Below are 19,663 nucleotides of genomic sequence, written 5' to 3'. Positions count from 1 at the left end.
ACTCTTGGCCACAGACAGTTTTTAGTTTAGTTTCCTACTAGTCAAATCAGCTTCTTTTTAAGAACTGTTAAAACGAATGCTAATATGGAATTACTATGAAATGTTGAAGAGTGACGTCACGGTCAATTCATTTACTTTATATCTTTCTCTTTGACTTATTAAATATAAATTATGTTTAAACATAACTACTGTCCATATTTTTCTTCTAATTATGCGGTGCTTTATTTCGTGCACGGCATTAAATATTTTATTTTAAGGATAGGAAACTAGCCTATTGTAATTAATTGTAACATGTTTTTCAATTATACCCTATGATGTTGAGTTCTACATGTATGCACCGAACACGCTTACCATATATAACCGGTGGACACTCTATTTAATAATGCAAACATTGTAAAACATAGAAAAAATGGACCAGTTAGTTACTTCCCCAGTCGAGATTTGCCCCGCTGTACCTTAGTCATAATAGGGATGACGACTAAGTACATAAAAAACGGCATTCTGTTTAGTCCGTCAGTTAGATCGTCCAAAAATACTGAACACATATCTTTCGCTTTTTCTAATTAATGAAAAAATACAAAGATAATAGAGTATCAAAGTTCCGGAGGGGGGCTTGTGACGTCACTTCTAAGTAAAAAGGCCTAGGCGTGACGTCACGCAAAACTTCAACACACTGTACCGTCTTCATTTTAAGTTTACGAGAAAAAGAAAAAATACGTGTCTAAAAATCTTTGATAATCTGACTGACGGACTAATTAGTTTTTTAATCGTTTAGCCTATTCTCTGAAACGGTTAACTTTTCAGGGTTTTCATTAAGGTCATCTATAGGTAGGTTGCGTTAGTTTTATGGCAATCCTGAAAAGTTGCTCCGTCTAAATAGGCCTTAAAAGCACAACTCGTGAAGTCGGTTAATGCAGCTCTGCCAACTGCAGTGTAGTATACCTATTATGCTCTAGTTCTCAAGTCGCGGCGGGTGCCAAATGCAGGCACTGCAGCGACCTTGGGGAATCGATAAAAAACATAGATATAAACCTGCCTAGGTAACTATAAATATAAGGATTAGTAGTAAATGAACATGGGGGCATGTTGCCAGGCAGAGTGATAGCAGGTTGACCAAAATGTTGACCGAATGGTCCCGTTATCGGATGTAAGGAATGCCTGGCATCCGTTGGCTCGTTGGGTGGACGACATTCGAAAAACTGCGGGGCACTTCTGGATGAGATTAGCCCAGGACCGGGATAAGTGGCGTACACGAAGGGAGGCCTATGCTCAGCAGTGGGCGATTAACGGCTGAAATGATGATGATGATGATGAATCAAATGAATACATATAGACTATCTAATTCAACATGACATTGTAAATGGCATATTCTACACTTGACACACAAAAATCAGCACTTTTTGCGTGCGTTTTCACATTATCCGATCCGATATTGGATGTCGGACCGATATCCCATATATTTACGTCGCCATCTTTGATTTTTTTCCTTTGAAATCCTTAATTCCGACATCCAATATCGGATCGGATAATGTGAAAACGCACTTAGGGCTATAATTATTGTGTTTGTAGTTTTTAGAGACTAAGGCACTGGTCCCACCGCGAGCTAGTATGCTATGAGCTATCGGCTATAAAAACGAACAAAAGATAATCACGCGTAAATAAAAGAGACACGGGATGTTTATACATAGTTGCTCGCCCAGCGGTGAGCTATCAACATCGCCGTGTCTCTTTTATTTTTACGGGGGTGCTTATCTTTTGTTCGTTTTTATAGCCGATAGCTCATAGCTTATTAGCTCGCGGTGGGATCAGTGCCTTATGTTAAGAAAAAACTTGGAAATTTTAAATTTTTCTGTGCAATGTAAACTATAAGCAACATATAGCGATATGTTCTATGATACCTACACCTATCCTATACCTATCTTCCACTAAGTTGTGTATAGAATGTTGTACTTAGTACCTTATTCGTGCTCTAATTCTCAAGTCGGGCTCGGGTGCTAAGTGACAGTCAGGCACCGCAGTGACCTTGGGGAATCGATAAAAAACATAAATATACCTACACCTTTCTCGGTATAAATGTATGGGTAAACGTCTATTTATGAATAGGCTAGTTTCCTACACTTAAAATAAAATATTCTATGCAGTGCACGAAATAAAGCACCACATTAGAAGAAAAATATGGACAGAAGTTATGTTTGAACATAATTTCTATTTAATAAGTCAAAGTGTAAGATATAAAGTTAATGAATTGACCGTGACGTCACTCCTCAGTATTTCATAGTAATTCCATATTAGCAAATCGTTTTGACAGCTCTTAATAACCTAACCACAAAATTAAAATTTTGAAAAAACCCCCGACCGCGACATAGTAGAACGATTTTCATGAAACATGACAAAAACACTCTCGACTAACTCAGCTTTCAGACAAAAAAAAACTAAATCTTTTAAATCGGTTCATCCGTTCGAGAGCTACGATGCTACATTTATTAAACCGCGAGCTTCAAAAAGTGGAATTTTGAGCGTTGCGAGGGTTTCAATGCACGAAATTTATGATTTTTAAAATCATAATTTATAGGTAAATTCTATCAGCTAGCTTAAGACGTCATATTAAAATTTGTAAGAAATTACTTTGCACTGTTGTGGATAAAATTCAATTTTGCTATCTGTTTCCGAATATCAAAGTAAGCCTTTACAAGTTGGTGTGGTGGAAAATATACACACCCAATGTATTTGTTTACTAGTCTACGACTTAAATATTGGGGTAGGGCCCTGTAATGGCAACACAGGCCTACTCAATTTAGTCGGATTAATCGAACTTTCCAGTACAAAAAAAATATTTAGAGGATACAATGGTTAATTTCCATTTTGATTAAGCAGTCAGAAAAGTATTTTTCACTTCACTAGCTCGGAAAGGACTTTTTTATTCTTTAAAAACAGATAGCAAAATCGCATTTTATCCACAAGAGTGCAAAGAATATTTAAAATCCGAACGTGTCATTCGGATTTTTTTTAAATATAATTTCTTGTAAAAGCATGTCCCAGACAGGACAATTTTTTCCCTGTGCTTAAATTGTCTTAACAAATCATGTAATGCGAACGTAAAAATAATTTCATATCGAATTGTATCCGACTAAAACATAAAATTCAAACAATTTTATAACATGATTTCACCATAACTACCATAAGACACTTGAATTCGTACAAGAAATTGTATTTTTGACTCTTCCATTGTACTTATTCAGAACGCACCTTAAGTAACATTGCAATCTCAAAACGCGTGAAACGGAACGCACCCAAATAGATTTTTCTTCTTGATTCTTAATTTGAAACTTTTGTGGTGTCGGTCGGTGCTTCGTGGAAATTGTAATAAACGCAAATTGACTTATTTCTGTGCAATTATGTTCCAGTTGTTTTTATTGCGTGTTTCCTCGCTTTAGTGAGGTGAAAAGTTATGTGTTACACACGGGATGCAAAGTTATTTTACCTCGTGTGTATTGCAACACTCTCTACGCTCAGGATTCTATTTTTGAACTACTCGCTTCGCTCAGGATTCTATTTTCGACCATAGAATCCATTCGCTAGCTCGTAGTTCAACCCTAGAATCCATTCGCTAGTTCGTGTTGCAATTCCACACTCGGTTAAAATACAACTTTGCTCCCTTGTATAACAAATAACTATTATTATTAATAACTAGCTTTTGCCCGCGGCTCCGCTCGCGTTAGAAAGAGACAGAAAGTAGCCTATGTCACTCTCCATCCCTTCATCTATATCCACTTAAAAAATCACGTCATTTCGTCGCTCCGTCTTGCCGTGAAAGACGGACAAACAATCAGACACACACACACTTTCCCATTTATAATATTAGTATGGATATTCTGGGACCCAATGGGAAGAAAGTATCCCGACACCCAATGTACTTAATATTTGTTTACTAGTCTACGACTTAAAATATTCGGGTATAGTAGGTCCCTGTAACACAGCCAATGAGAGTGGCGCATTGCGGGCGGAACTGGGTCAGCGTGCACGTGGCGTTATGTAACAGCTGACTTACAGAAGGCTGTGGTTTTAATGAAATTTCATGTTGATATGGTGGTCACACTGGCAGTTATAAATGTTATACACGGTGTATTTTTATAGCGGGCATAGAGGAATAAGTAAGGAAAGTGTTGTAATTCCATTCATCAGTAAATGCAAGTTATTTGTAGTGACATCTAGCGTCAATCACGCGTCAAATAGCTAAATTATCAGTACCACTACTCGACACTAGGTGCCAACAGGTCGCGTCTGCCAAAAATGTAATATTAAAACAGTTTACAACTTATATTACAATCAGAAGGAATCGAAAACAGAGTACTGACTGATTAATACTATTGTAATATTAGCTAAAAATTGTTGAGCATTAGACTTTACATTCGTCGCCACATTTATTGACAAGTAGCAGTACTGGGTGGCTAGCCGAATGGCACAATCGCTCACGAAACGCTCACGAAACGAAGCGCTAGTAGATATCTATCTCTATCGCGCTTGCGTATTGGCGCGACAGAGCCAGCGGCGTATCGCTTTCGTTTGGCGTCGGAGAAATGCCATTCGGCTACGGGGCCTGATAATTTACCTACGCTTTTTGTAGATCTATGAGAGACACGCAATTTCGCGGTACAATACATTGTTTTGATATAGCTCAAACCCTTTGGGCAGCGTTTTCGATTAAAACTCTCAGCCAACGGAATTTTTTCCGACTTTGTCATATTTCAACCAATTCAAACAAAATCTCAACAAATTATAATATACTTAAACCTTCCTCAAGAATCACTCTATTCATTGGTGGAAACCGTATCAAAATTTGTTCAGTAGTTTTTGAGTTTATCGCGAACACACGCAGACAGACGTGGCGAGTTTGTCTTATAAGGTGTGGTTAATAAATAACTACCTATTTGGGAGAGTTTTTTTTCTTACCAAGTATTACCTGGGGCCGATTTTTGAGTCTCACGACTCTCACGCGTCCGAATTCAGAAAATTGTCACTGAAATTAATAAGCAAGTCACCGTTTTCAACCGATATGTTAGTGACAAAATCCCGTATGCGACGAGATTTAAAAATCGCCCCCAACGTATTCAAGAAACTCGAAGGATAGGTAATCCAGTGACTACATTGGGTCATTCAATCCCACGGTGTATCTGTATACAGTAGTCGGTAAGAATTGTTTTTATTTACGTATTTTGCGGAATGCTCATTGTCTGCGCAGGCGACGAAAACAAAACGCTTTTCAAACATCGCGATTCGCGTTACAGGCAACATTGGGTATTGAAGGGGAACTGTTAATAACTCAGCTTTCAGACAAAAAAACTAAATGTAAATCGGTTCATCCGTTCGGGAGCTACTATGCCACAGACAGACACACACACAGACAGATAGACAAACAGACTGACATACAGACAGATAGACAGACAGGCACGTCAAACTTATAACACCCCTTCGTTTGCGCCGGGTTTAAAAACTGAGATCTTTTTAACTATTTCGTATATCTTGTCGTGCGGGTATATAAAATTACTAGCTTTTACCCGCGGCTTCGCTCACGTTAAATCCAAATATTCAAATTCCACCCCCAATTTTAATGAAGTGGGGTGCTAAAAAGAGACAAAAAGTAGCTTATTTCACTCTCCATCCCTTCAACTATCTCCACTTAAAAAATCACGTCAATCCATAGCTCCGTTTTGCCGTGAAAGACGGACAAACAAACAGACACACACACTTTCCCATTTATAATATTAGTAATGATAGTATGCGTTTAATAATGCGAAAGAAAAACGCATAATTCTAAAATTCGCGATTAATTTTTCACGCCCGAAAACCCCCATATAACAAACTAGCTTTTGCTCGCGGCTTCGCTCGCGTTAGAAAGAGACAAAAAGTAACCTATGTCACTCTCCATCCCTTCAACTATCTCCGCTTAAAAAATCACGTCAATCCATAGCTCTGTTTTGCCGTGAAAGACGGACAAACAAACAGACAAACACACTTTCCCATTTATAATATTAGTAATCATAGTATTCGTTTAATAATGCGAAAGAAAAATGCATAATTCTAAAATTCGCGATTGATTTTTCACGCCTAAAACCCCCATATAACAAACTAGCTTTGGCCCGCGGCTTCGCTCGCGTTAGAAAGAGACAAAAAGTAACCTATATCACTCTCCATCCCTTCAACTATCTCCACTTAAAAATCACGTCAATTCGTCGCTCCGTGCGTGAAAGACGGACAAACAAACAGACACACACTTTCCCATTTATAATATTTATAATAGTTAGTATTAATTATATTTCACGTTAAAAGTACATATTAAACTAATACAAATAAAACTACACTATGAACTAATAAATTAAACTATAACTAAACTAAATCTACCTATAAAGTAGTTAGTTAGTTAGTTATTTCCAAGATCTCGCATATATATAAATACATATACAAGAATTGCTCGTTTCAAAGATATTTAGCGCTGACACGTGGCTGACACCGACATACACGTTGACCGCCATAAGGTACCTTTTGCCATGGAATGTCACGCTAGTAAGTGGAAACCACAGATGTCATATATACCATAGATCAAGCAAACGTATCTACTTAGCGTGTCAAATGAACTCAGTGAAATCCACTGAGTTGTCCGTCTTTACTCGCAGCTTGCAGCTTTCGGGTGTCAATTTTTGTAAGTTGAAGTCAACCAAAACATAAAAAATGCCTCGTTACGTGATATTCAATTGCAACAACACAAAAATTATGAACAATTAAGAGCCTGAGACATGTTTAAAATTACAGGCAAGAATCAACTTCAGTACAAAATTTGACACGCTCGGCCCCTATACAAATATATGAATTTGTTTCTTCTATCTAAATTAAGTTCTGTGGTGGAAACCTAACCACATACTTAATTAAAATTTTGAAAAAAACCTCGACATAGTGCATCGATTTTCATGAAACATGGCTAAGAACACTCCCGACTAACTCAGCTTTCAAACAAAAAAAAAATCGAAATCGGTTTATCCGTCCGGGAGCTACGATGCCACAGAAACACACAGACAGATAGACAAACAGACAGACAGACAAACACGTAAAACTTATATAACAGCCTGTCGTTTTTGCGTCGAGGGTTAAAAACATTTTCAAAGTTAATTATCTACTTGAAACATTTTCAAAGTTAATTATCTACTTGTACCTGAATAAAACAAATAAAAACATAATAAAACTACTTAAAACTAAATACCTAACCTACTTATAAATAAAAAATTTGGCCTAAATCGCCGTCAATGGGCAAGGTACCCAGAAGGCTGGCAGAATTTCCACGCTGTATAGCGATACTTATACGTTGCGCGAAATACTGGCCAGCCCTCTGGTCGCCTGAGGTCTCTATCAGGCGAGACGACAAATCCTTATACAAATATTTTACCTTGTTGACTCGCGGCGAATCTCAATTCGACCTATTTCTTCAAAAATGTTACGCTTCTGTTATTAATTTTGTTGAAATAATAAAGAAATAAATATAATTGGGGACACCTTACACAGATCAACTTAGCCCAGATAATCTAAGCAAAGCTTTTTACTATGGGTGCTAAGCGACGATATACATACTTAAATAGATAAATATATACTTATATAGGAAACATCCATGACTCAGGAACAAATATCCGTGCTCATCACACAAATAAATGCCCTTACCGGGATTCGAACCCGGGACCGCGGCGTAGCAGGCAGGGTCACTACCGACTGCGACAGACCGGTCGTCTTATCCGGTTACTTAATCGCAAAATTTAAATTTTGAAAAAACTCCCGCCTTGTGGAGCGTTTCCCATCAAACATGGCTCAGAACACTCCCGACTAATTCAGCTTTCGGTTCATCCGTTCGGGAGCTACCATGCCACAGACAGACACGCACACACAGACAGACATACAGACACGTCAAACTTATAACACCCCGTCGTTTCTGGGTCGGAGCATAAATTAAATATAACAAGATCATACCATCCCATACATTAAAATGCGACCGCCTAAGACCGCGCTTACACTCCACCACACATAGATGGCGCCACAAAAAACTGTCTTGTAGCTTTCGATTATACTTGTAGATGGCGTTAAGTGTCACTTTTGACATAGATTTACGGCTCGGAATTGACACTTAATGCTAATCTCAGCAATTCCCGTCAACTTTGTACAATGCCACGTCAGCAAATTTTAATTGATCCTATTTTGTTACCAACATTTAGTAATATAATTCGACTTTCGTAAGATATATACAGGATAATTGTTATAATTAAGAAAATATGGATACTAGAGAACCTTAATGACGAAATAAAACTTAATAAAATCTCAATTCATCAACAAAATCTTGGTAACAAAATAGGAATTAATAAAAACAAATTTAAATTTTTCCTTAATTTTTGTACAAAGTTGACGGGAATTGCTGATCTACCAATATCGGTGGCAACAAGGCATTTTTTTGTGGCGCCATCTATGTGTGGTGGAGTGTAAGCAAGAACAGTTTACAACTTATATTACAAACAGAAGGAAATTAAAACAGAATACTAATTAATACTATTGTAATATTAGCTAGAAATTGGTGAGCATTAGACTCTTCGTTCGTCGCGACATCTATTGAGTAGCAGTACTGATAATTTACTCTATTTGACGCGTGATTGACTCATGATTATCGCTAGATGTCACTACAAACAACTCGCATTTACTGATATATGGACTATTGAGTTACAACTCTTCCCTTATTTATTCATTTATGGTAATAGATAAAGATAACGTATATACTGATATCCTAAATGCATTATTCTAACGTGGCTGTATGTTTATAAAGTAAACGCTGTCGCAAAAAATGTTTTAATTAAAAATTTTCCCTAATTAAATTAGGCGGTCGCGTTATATCAAATACACAGTACGTATATTCCCATGAGTAATTTAGATAATAACGTAGTTTTTACGTGCTTTAGGGCCACTTGCACCCGGGCCATTTTTTTTCAAAGTTGTCCACCCCACTTTTTTTGTAACATGGGTATTTTTTACGCGATTCATACTCAGAATCGAGAGCTCTTTCGATCCTGAGAGGAGAAAAAAAATGTCCCAAGATTTCCATACATTTTTTCGAACTTTCAATTCCGTTACCGCCATATAAAATGTATGAAAAAATGGTAACGGAATGTTTTGAGAATGAGTTTTTTTCTCCTATTAGGATAGAAACAGCTCGCGATTCTGAGTGGAAAACACATAAAAATTTCCAAATCCAAAAAAAAGTGGGGTGGACAACTTTGAAAAAAATGCTTCCCCCCCCCCTCCACTTAACTCAAGGTTAGTGGGCTAGCAACTGTCAGATTACATATGAAATGGCGGGTTAACCTTGGGCTAACCCTCCATTTTCGGTGGTGCACGTGACCCTTAGGCCTACTTGCACAAACAACTTAACTCAGGGTTAGTGGGCTGTCAACTGTCAAATTCCATATGAAATGGCGGGTTAACCTCGGGTTAACCCTCCTCGATGGTGTAAGTGACCCTTAGAATGATATCAACAAGACTGGAAACATGCTTACTGTTATAACGGTAAACCCGGGAGGACTGAGTCAAACACACGTACGGTCAGTGTGGTAGCTATTTAATGACTAATTAGGCGCGGACGCAGCCGCGCGTTATCTCTTAATCTACGTTTACTACAATCCCTCCACCTTAAGCTAAAAATACTTCCTAAAATCTACAAGGTTTCTGGTCCGCTTTAAATATCCTTCCCGGGGAGGTTCGCCATCCGCTGGGGCATCGATAACAGCCGAACCGGCAACAGAATCGCCCGCCAGGCCGGGTAGCGCAGCCGTCGTAGGGCGCTCGCCGCAGGCCGGCCCCAAACGCGCATCTGTGTCGTCGGTGGGCTCTGCCGGTGGTGGCGGTGCCGGAGCAGGCTCGTCAGGCACCGCGGTCGTCGTTTCTGGCTCCACTGAACTGTGCTGAGCTCCGAGCTCCGACGGTGATACATGCTCGTCAAAAATGATGGCTGGTATGACATTCTCCTCTCGCTCCCGCGCTCTAGCGCATAAATTAGGTGGCGGCTCCTCCAGGTCGTCCGCGGTACGCTCCCTTCCCCTATATTTGAGGAGTTGATTGGCATGTTTTTTTCCATTTTATTAGAGTTCGATATTCTTACTAAAAATAATGTTCGGCCTATCTTTTTTACTATAACGCCACGTACCCAAAATGTTTTTTTATTTACGACACTTTGCACTAACACTGGTTCGTCTATCTTAAAATCTACTTTACGGCCACCGGAATAATATTCACACTGCAAGCACTGTTTGTCTTTGACTACTTTATCGAGTGTTGGATCGGAGGGCGATTCGACGGCAGGATTTAGTAAATCTAGACTACACCTCAATTTTCGTCCGAATAGTACCTCAGCGGGAGACCTGTTTGTCGTACTGTGAATAGAATTTCGGTAACGCAATAAAAATTCTTGTAATTTAATGTTGATATTTCTTGGACTTGTCCCTGACATAATTATAGATTTAATTGATTTCTTAATAATCTTCACATAGCCCTCTGCTTGGCCATTACTGGCAGGATTATAAGTCGGCGTTGTAATTAATTTAATCCTGTTACGTAAGCAAAATTCCTTAAATTCAGATGACACGAACGACGTGCCATTATCTGAGACGATTGTATTAAATAATCCGAACCGCGCCATTACTTCGCAAAGCTTATCAATGACCACTCGCGAACTATAACCAGAAGTAACATTATAGCATTCGACCCACTTAGAGTACGCGTCAACGATAATTAAAAACACCATATTATTGAGCGGGCCTAAAAAATCCACGTGAACTCTTTGCCATGCAGCAGTAGGATAGGGCCACGGAGCCAGCGGGACGCGTGGTGGGGCGGAGCGGAGTGCTCTGCATACTCCGCACGACGCTACACAGCGCTCAATATCGGCCGATAGGCCCGGCCACCACAGTCGTTCCCGCGCTTCTGACTTCATTTTATTTACGCCAAAATGTCCCTTATGCAATTCACTTAGAATTTGCTCATGCAAACTGACGGGAATAATAATTTTATGACCCCTCATTAAGCAATCCTGCTCAACTGATAATTCGTACCTACAATTATAATAAGGTCTTAATAAAGGGTCACGGACCTTATCCGGCCAACCTTTTTGTATGTACTTCATTATTACAGAAATAATTGCATCGTTGCGAGACTCACGGCTTATATCCGTTATAGTGAAGTATTGCTCACCTTCACATACGAAATTTATATAGGTCGCCTTATCTATCGGGCTATTGTTCTCACGGCGAGTATCAATAACCGCTCGGCTTAAATAATCCGCGGAGTTATGAACGCTAGAAACATATTCAATTTTAAAATTGTAGGCAGATAAAATTCCCCCGAGCCCTGTAGGTGACGCATCGACTGTCAAAATTAATTTTGCCTCAGGGTTGAAATGAGCTAAGGTGTTTTCTGATGTTAATGCGTTCTTAATAGCCCTAATCGCGTTGTCATGTTCCTCTGACCACTCCCACGTAACATTTTTTTTTAATAATTTATGTAATGGGCTTAGAATTGAAGAGGCATTTTTTATAAATACCCTATAATAGTTTACCATACCTAAGAACGATTGCAGCTCTGAACGGTTCGTAGGTACTTTCGCTTCTAATATAGATTTAACCTTTTCTGGAGATTTATGGATTCCATGTCGGTCTATGACGAACCCTAAATACGAAACGGTTTCTTGAAATAAGGAGCATTTTTCCTTCTGTAGAACTAAGCCTGCTTCTTCTAATCTATGAAACACTTTATGTAATAATTCTAAGTTTTCCTCTTTACTTTTACTGACAACTAAAATGTCATCTAAAAATAATAACACTCCGTCAAGATCGGACAGGAGTGTCTCCATTGACCTTTGGAACGTCGCCGGGGCACTGGACAGCCCGAACACTAAACGTGTATATTTAAATAATCCTTTGTGCGTATTTATGCACGTTAACATCTGTGAAGATTCACTTAATCTAAACTGATTGTATGCTTGCGAGAGATCCAGCTTTGAAAAATATTTCGCGCCGTGCAATTTAGTAAATAATTCATCTACTCTTGGTAGTGGATATTTTTCTACTATTAAATGCTTGTTCAACGTAGCCGAATAATCTGCACATAGTCTTATGGAGTTGTCGTGCTTCAAAACTGGAACTATAGGGCTAGCATACTCCGACGATTTGACCGGCACCAAAATACCTAACCCGACCAAGCGATCGATTTCTTTACCTACCCGTTCACGGAGGGCAAACGGTAGCGGTCTAGCTTTGCGAAAAATGGGTTGCGAATCCGGTTTTACAGTTAAATTGATTGTAATATATTTACAACACCCTAACTTATCAGAAAATAAGTTAGGATACGGTGACGTAATTTGCGTTAAAATATCTTCACATTTGTTGATCTCGGCGATTTCCAAATTAAATTTACGAATAAAGTCCCTACCAAGCAATGGGGCCCCGCCATTTTTAATTACAAAAACTTCAATGTCGTGGCATTGTGATCTATAGGTAATTGGCAAAGTTAGGACCCCTAGGATCTTGAGCGGTCCCCCATCGTAAACATTTAAAAAAGTGGTACTTGGTTTTAATGGAACTTGTGGAAAGTACCGCTTATAATCCTTGTCAGAAATTACCGTTACAGCCGAGCCAGTGTCGATTTCGAAATCTAACTTAATTTCATTGACTAAAACAGATTCCCGCATTGGTTCGCCTCGATATGTCCGAATATTGCAAACAAGTTTGTGCTTACCGTCATCATCATAAATGTCGCCATCATCACCGTCCGCGCAACACTCGATAAAATGTTGTCCCCCGACTTGCTTTGAGGGGCACATTCTTTTCAGGTGTCCTTTTTCCCGCACTGCTTACACTTATAACGCGTAAATTTACAAGTTTCAATTTGATGATTCGAGTAACCGCAAGCCGCACAGCTGGCCGCTCCTGTTGCCGCTAATGGGGGCGCGCCGGACGCTTGCTGTCGCGCCCCCGCTGCCGCCCCACGCTTAGGTCCCGATGTCGCTTGTACCTTTAACACCTGCAAGGGTTCCTGGCCCAATGTATCAGCTTGTGAAGCCTGTAGAGAAGTCTGCTGCGACCCCGTACGAGCGCACCGGATGTTCTCGGCTAACTCTAACGCTGAGCTCAACGTCAGGTCGCCCATCTTCCGTGTGAACAGCTTATCTCTCTCTGGGCCTGGTGCCATGCCCAAAACAAACCGGTCTCGTAAAGCTTCATCTAAAGCAGTCGCAGTGAACCCACAGTATGCCGCTAAGCCCCGCACACGAGCGGCCCACTCTGTCAATTTCTCGCCAGGTCGTTGCGTAGCACTATGGAACCTAAATCTCTCTGCAAATCCACATTTCTTAGGCTCGAAATGGTTATCTAGCAGTTCGACCACCGCGCTGTACGATAATTCGCCGACTACGGAGGGTAAAGCTAAATCGCGCACAAGTCTATAGGTCGATTCGGCCAGGTTGCTTAAAAGAATTGCTCGCCGCTTATTCTTTTTGTCGTCCTCCCCAAAATCGTTTGCTATGAACCATTGTTCTAATTTATCTTTATAAAGTGACCACTCTTGGACTTCGTGGTTAAAAACTGTTAATGAACCAACTGCTAACTTGGCCATTATTTAAACACGCGTTTTGTTAATTCGCACTGTCGTCGCCACTGTTATAACGGTAAACCCGGGAGGACTGAGTCAAACACACGTACGGTCAGTGTGGTAGCTATTTAATGACTAATTAGGCGCGGACGCAGCCGCGCGTTATCTCTTAATCTACGTTTACTACACTTACCTTCAGCCTATAGATATGTAGGCATATTCAGATTATCATAGGCAATTTTATATGTATGGCCGTAGATTAAATATAAGAAGATCATACAATCCCACACATTAAAATGCGACCGCCTAAGAACGCGCTTACACTACACCACACATAGATGGCGCCACAAAAAAATGTCTTGTAGTTTTCGATTATACTTGTAGATGGCGTTGTCACTTTTGACATAGATTTATGGTTCGAAAGTGACACAACGCCAATCTACAAGTAATCGATGGCAACAAGGCATTTTTTGTGGCGCCATCTATGTGTGGTGTAGTGTATGCGCGTTCTCAGTCGGTCGCATTTTAATGTATGTATCTTAGATACGTTTCGAATTAACTTATTACTTAAAAACTCGTGGTAGTCCCCCACTGCTGTCTGGCCCCGTTCACTCATAGTAACGCGTAGACAACTGTTCAAATAATAGCACATTTAATAGTAAACTCTAGATTGGCGTCTTTCATATTAATAGTACATTACTACAGAGGCCGGGACAAAGGTCCCCGCCGAGGTATGTATAGTGCTTTTCTCAAACATGGTATGAAATAAATAAAGTCTACTGAAAATAGTAACTTTGGATGGCTGTATCTCCTAAACGGTGCGTCGTAGCGCAAAAATAATCGAATTTTCGTTCCCCTTTGGTACCCCGTATACGCTTATAAAAAAACAAAAAGTTAAAAAAAATTCAAAAAAAACGAAAAAATTTTTTTTTGTATGAAAACGCACCCAAAATCAAATATTGTCTAGGGCCCGTACCAGTTGCAGTCGGCACGTCTATAAAGCCCCTTATAGTTTTTTTTTTAATTGGCTACGAGTAAATACCTGGATGTTATATGTCACAATTATCTGTGTTTGGAAATTAAAAAAGAAGACTTTGCCGGCCTTGGCCTGCAAGGTTTGTATGAAATTCCATTATCTATCAATCGTCCTAGCCGCACCTGCAACGTCATACTTCGCTGCCAATTATAAGGCACATCACAACACTTTTTTAATTTCCAAACACAGATAATTGTGACATAACATCCAGGTATTTAGCCAATTAAAAAAAACTATAAGGGGCTTTATAGACGTGCCGACTGCAACTGGTACGGGCCCTAGACAATATTTGATTTTGGGTGCGTTTTCATACAAAAAAAAAATTTTTTCGTTTTTTTTTGATTTTTTTTAACTTTTTGTTTTTTATAAGCGTATACGAGATATCAAAGGGGAACGAAAATTCTATTATTTTTGCGGTACGACGCACGGTTTAGGAGATACAGCTATCCAAAGTTACTATTTTCAGTAGACTTTATTTATTTCATACCATGTTTGAGAAAAGCACTATACATACCTCGGCGTTCGCTCGGCCGTCTATATGTCTTCGGCCGGCAACCTCCTTTGTCCCGGCCTCTGTAGTAACGTAAACAAGTTCAAAAAACTTTGGACGACTCTCTTCGAAGTTTTAGTCATCAATCATCATCCTCCTTGCGTTATCCCGGCATTTGCCTCGACTCATGGGAGCCTGGGTCCGCTTTGACAAGTAATCCCAAGATTTGGCGTAGGCACCAGTTTTACGAAAGCGACTGCCATCTGACCTTCCAACCCGAAGGGTAACTAAGCCTTATTGGAATTGGAAAAGCGACTGGCAAATATCAAATGACACTTCACACATAAGTTCCGAAAAACTCATTGGTACGAGCCGGGGTTCGAACCCGCGACCTCCGGATTGAAAGTCGCATGCTCTTACCGCTAGGCCACCAGCGCTTATTATCAGTCTCCATAGGTTTATCAAATTTAAAATCAGTCTGCTGGCGTAGCATATTAGCGTGATGAACCCTATCGCGTTGTTGCGTCCCTATCGCCACACCTCGGACACTGGCGATCAAATATATGAAAGAAGCAAGTTTAAGCTCGTGTAGGTGAACGTGTACTATGCTTGTATGAGTGAAATATGACAGGTCGACTGATCGCGTTTTTGACAGGCGGTAACTGTGAGGTAACAGGAGGGGGTGGGCAGCACTTTGAGCGGGGAGCGGGAGTGGCCATACTGTACGATAGTACTCTTTATTATACTGTGCTATCGCACTTACAAATAGTGCGACAAGAACGGCCTGTCGTTATATCATTTATCACGCGACCGTGCTTGCCTACAGGTGTAAGTTATGTATGTAGGTACTTTATCCATATACTACCTATATTATTAATATTATAAATGCGAAAGTGTGTGTGTCTGTTTGTTTGTCCGTCTTTCACGGCAAAACGGAGCGACGAATTGACGTGATTATTTAAGTGGAGATAGCTGAAGGGATGGAGAGTGACATAGGCTACTTTTTGTCTCCTTCTAACGCGAGCGAAGCAGAGGGCAAAAGATAGTATGTTATATATTTAGTCGGATAATATCAGTATGAAAATCGAGGTAGAGCTACAGGACCAAATGGTTATATTTACGAATTTTACGTTTACGAATAGCACTTATGCTGGCGACGGTAGAGCTGACGAGTTCCTCGCACAACTTTTCAGCATTGCGATACAGTAAGGGAATGCAGCCAGCATCCTTGGTACAATGCCTCAAGCGTCTATTTTAGATTTAAGAGGATACGGTAGCGAAAATTCTAAAATGGAAAGGAGCCCCCCTTTCAACTTGGGAATTTTAGTTAAATATACAAGTGTTATTAACTAGATTTATCGAAAAAAAATTGTCCATTAAGAACAACTCAGTCAAAAGATACTTATTTCAAAAAAATCTTTAAAATCGAGGTTCCGCTCTCGACTCTTTCCTCCTTCAAAACTTAATCAATCGGAACGAAATTTGAGAATCTGAATAACAATGAAATAATCTATGTTGGACCTTTTAGCTTTTTTTGGTTGATTGTTACCAATCTTGAGTATCACACCTTTATTTGCGCCACAATGAAAAAGGCCGTTTTTGGAAATTTTTGATTGGCTCTACAATCTTTAAAAAGCAGAATATCAAAAAAATCAAAACGGTCCGACACATAAAAATAATAACAATCTACATACATACATACATACAATCACGCCTGTATCCCATAAAGGGGTAGGCAGAGCACATGAAACTACTAAAGCTTCAGGGCCACTCTTGGCAAATAAGGGGTTAAAAGAAAACGAAACTGTGGCATTGCAGTGACAGGTTGCCAGCCTCTCGCCTACACCACAATTTAACCCATATCCCATAGTCGCCTTCTACGACACCCACGGGAAGAAAGGGGGTGGTGAAATTCTTAACCCGTCACCACACAGGCAATAACAATCTGTGTTGAAAAAATCATTGCTCTATCTTCAAAAACCAGGGAGGAAATAGTCGAGAGCGTTTGTATGGAGAATTGACCCCTACCGTATCGTCTTAAGGTAGCTATTATGTTGTACCAAGATACTCGATACATTACAGGCTCCATCTTGGATTGTTTCCGACATCCGATATCGGATCGGATAATGAAAACGGACTTAGTGTCAATATGTATATTTTGTTTTGTAAATAAATGCAAAAGGCTGGGATTTTCTAATATGAGTTTTGTGTTAAAAAGTTTTCGTCTTACCCACAGCGATAAACGATATGACGAATAATTTTATCGTGACGAAAAATCAGACTTCGCGTCTTGCATATTACATAAGGTACAGCAGGGTGATTACGACTGGGAGGCAATTTTCAACTAAGTACTTGATTTTTTCCACGTTTCGCAATTTTTAACCCCCGACGCAAAAACGAAGGGGTGTTATAAGTTTGACATGTCTGTCTGTCTGTCTGTCTGTGTGTGTGTCTGTCTGTGGCATCGTAGCTCCCGAACGGATGAACCGATTTTGATTTAGTTTTTTTTGTCTGAAAGCTGAGTTAGTCGGGAGTGTTCTTAGCCATGTTTCATGAAAATCGGTCTACTATGTCGCGGTCGGGGATTTTTTCAAAATTTTAATTTTGTGGTTAGGTTATTGCATTATTAAATAGAGTATCAACTGGTCATATATGGTACGCGTGTTTGGTGGATACATTTAGAGCTCATGTTAAAAGTGTAAAACATGGAAGAAATCGATCACTTGAAAATTGCTCCCCAGTCGTAATTGCCCCGCTCTACCTTATATACAATATAGATATCAGGTACTTGTTATGAAAGAAAAGGGTGGGTCCGTAGTAAGTGTAAGAAAGTGTCTACATGGTATTCTTTAATTTCTTAATTTTTTGTCACAACTTGACGTTTAATGCAACGACACTTCTCTACTTTTGAAATGTCCATAGGTTGCGGTGACCGCTTTCCATCAGGCGGGCCGTATAGGTACCTGTTTGCCACCGACGTGGTATAAAAAAAAAATGTTCAATAGATGCAAATAACTGAAATAACCTAACTACAAAATTAAAATTTTGAAAAAACCCCCGACCGCGATATAGTGGACCGATTTTCATGAAACATGGCTAAAGAACACTCCCGACTGACTCAGCCTTCAAAGAAAAAAAAACTAATGAAATAAAACTATGGAAACGGATTAAATCGCGTATAATGAATTAAAAAAAAAACTAAATCGATTCATCCGTTCGGAAGCTACGATGCCACAGGCAGAGTAGACAGACACACATACAAACGGACAGACATAAAGACAAGTCAAGCTTATAACATTCCGTCGTTTTCGCGTCGGGGGTTATAAAAACTTGTGTAACACACACTCGATGATAAATGTTTACCTATTTTCCATTTTCACATTGACGTTAACGGATAAAACTTAGATTTACTAACATTTCAGTTTTCATAGGCAAAAGCAATATTATTTACTATCAATAAAAACAAAGCTAGACTGCCACAGAACCTAATCGATTCATCAATAGTTATGACGTAGCATAACAAGCTACACAGCTGAAATCGCTGAAATTCACGGTTTGAACAATACAATTTGTAAATACTGAAATCCTTACTACGTTTCAATGGTATGGAAATAGCAGTTTTCGACACAGATTATAAAACACTTAACGTGTGGAAAACAATCTGACGTCGACGTGGCGCTTCGAATTTCAAATTTTTCTTAACGATTCGATTTAACCTTTTCGCCGCTGTTGGATTTGAAGTCAGGTAATTTTCGTGTCCGCTACATGTTTTTTAAGCGGATTTTTGAGCGTAGATGACACTTTGACGTGGCAGCGAATGCTTAGGTTAAGACTTATCATAAAGGTAGTGTACCTGGTAGGGTTCGTCAGGTTTGCCCGGGTAGCTAGCGCTGCGGCGGTAGTCGGGCGGCCGCGGCGGGGCGGGCGCGCGGCGCCAGGGCGCGAAGGCTGAGGGCTGCGGAGGCTGCGACGGCCACCGGTACTGCGGCGTGCGCCTGAAGGGCGCCCTGTACTGTCTCTCGTCGTCCACACTAGGAGCCCCCGGGTATTGTAGCTCACCCATCGCACGTTCTCTCGACGCGCAGATCGCGCGTCAACTGACGTTCTTATCGTTGGTCGATATTGCGCGCGCATGCTGCTGTAACGCCCCTTATATAAAACACCATAAGTGTTTTGTTATCGCGCTCAGTTACGCCATTCTGTTGCGGGCGGTAACTTAGCTTCTCTCTACTAAACATATGGCGTATCTCCATTGAGAATTACTCATACTTACGTCTTTTTGTTTATTGTAAAGTAGGTTTTAAAATGATAAGGCGTATGTACGGAAAATGTGCGATGGAACTGGATGTTTTGGATCTGGTGATGGTAAAGCAAGTTGGTGCAGTCCGCACTGCGAAGATTATGTCAAACCCTGGGCTTTGGTGTTGTCAGAGTTGTTTTTCAGCTGAATTAGGTCGAGTTTGGACCTTGAAGGCTAG

At 40.0% G+C, this 19,663-nt stretch overlaps 1 protein-coding gene across 1 annotated transcript in view; it reads right to left on the bottom strand.

Annotated features, from left to right (window-relative positions):
• Nucleotides 1-19,263, bottom strand: part of LOC125239476 (translational regulator orb2) — a 119,672-nt gene extending 100,409 nt beyond the window's left edge. Inside the window, exon 1 of the mRNA XM_048147088.1 lies at nucleotides 19,039-19,263. Within this exon, the coding sequence (XP_048003045.1) occupies nucleotides 19,039-19,248 (210 nt within the window). The 5' untranslated portion in view covers nucleotides 19,249-19,263. The remainder of the gene's footprint in view (nucleotides 1-19,038) is intronic.
• Between the last annotated feature and the right edge of the window lie 400 nt (nucleotides 19,264-19,663).

The sequence above is a fragment of the Leguminivora glycinivorella genome, chromosome 25, assembly GCF_023078275.1.
Source record: "Leguminivora glycinivorella isolate SPB_JAAS2020 chromosome 25, LegGlyc_1.1, whole genome shotgun sequence".
Lineage (NCBI taxonomy): Eukaryota > Metazoa > Arthropoda > Insecta > Lepidoptera > Tortricidae > Leguminivora > Leguminivora glycinivorella.
This window is presented reverse-complemented; position numbering and strand designations above follow the sequence as displayed.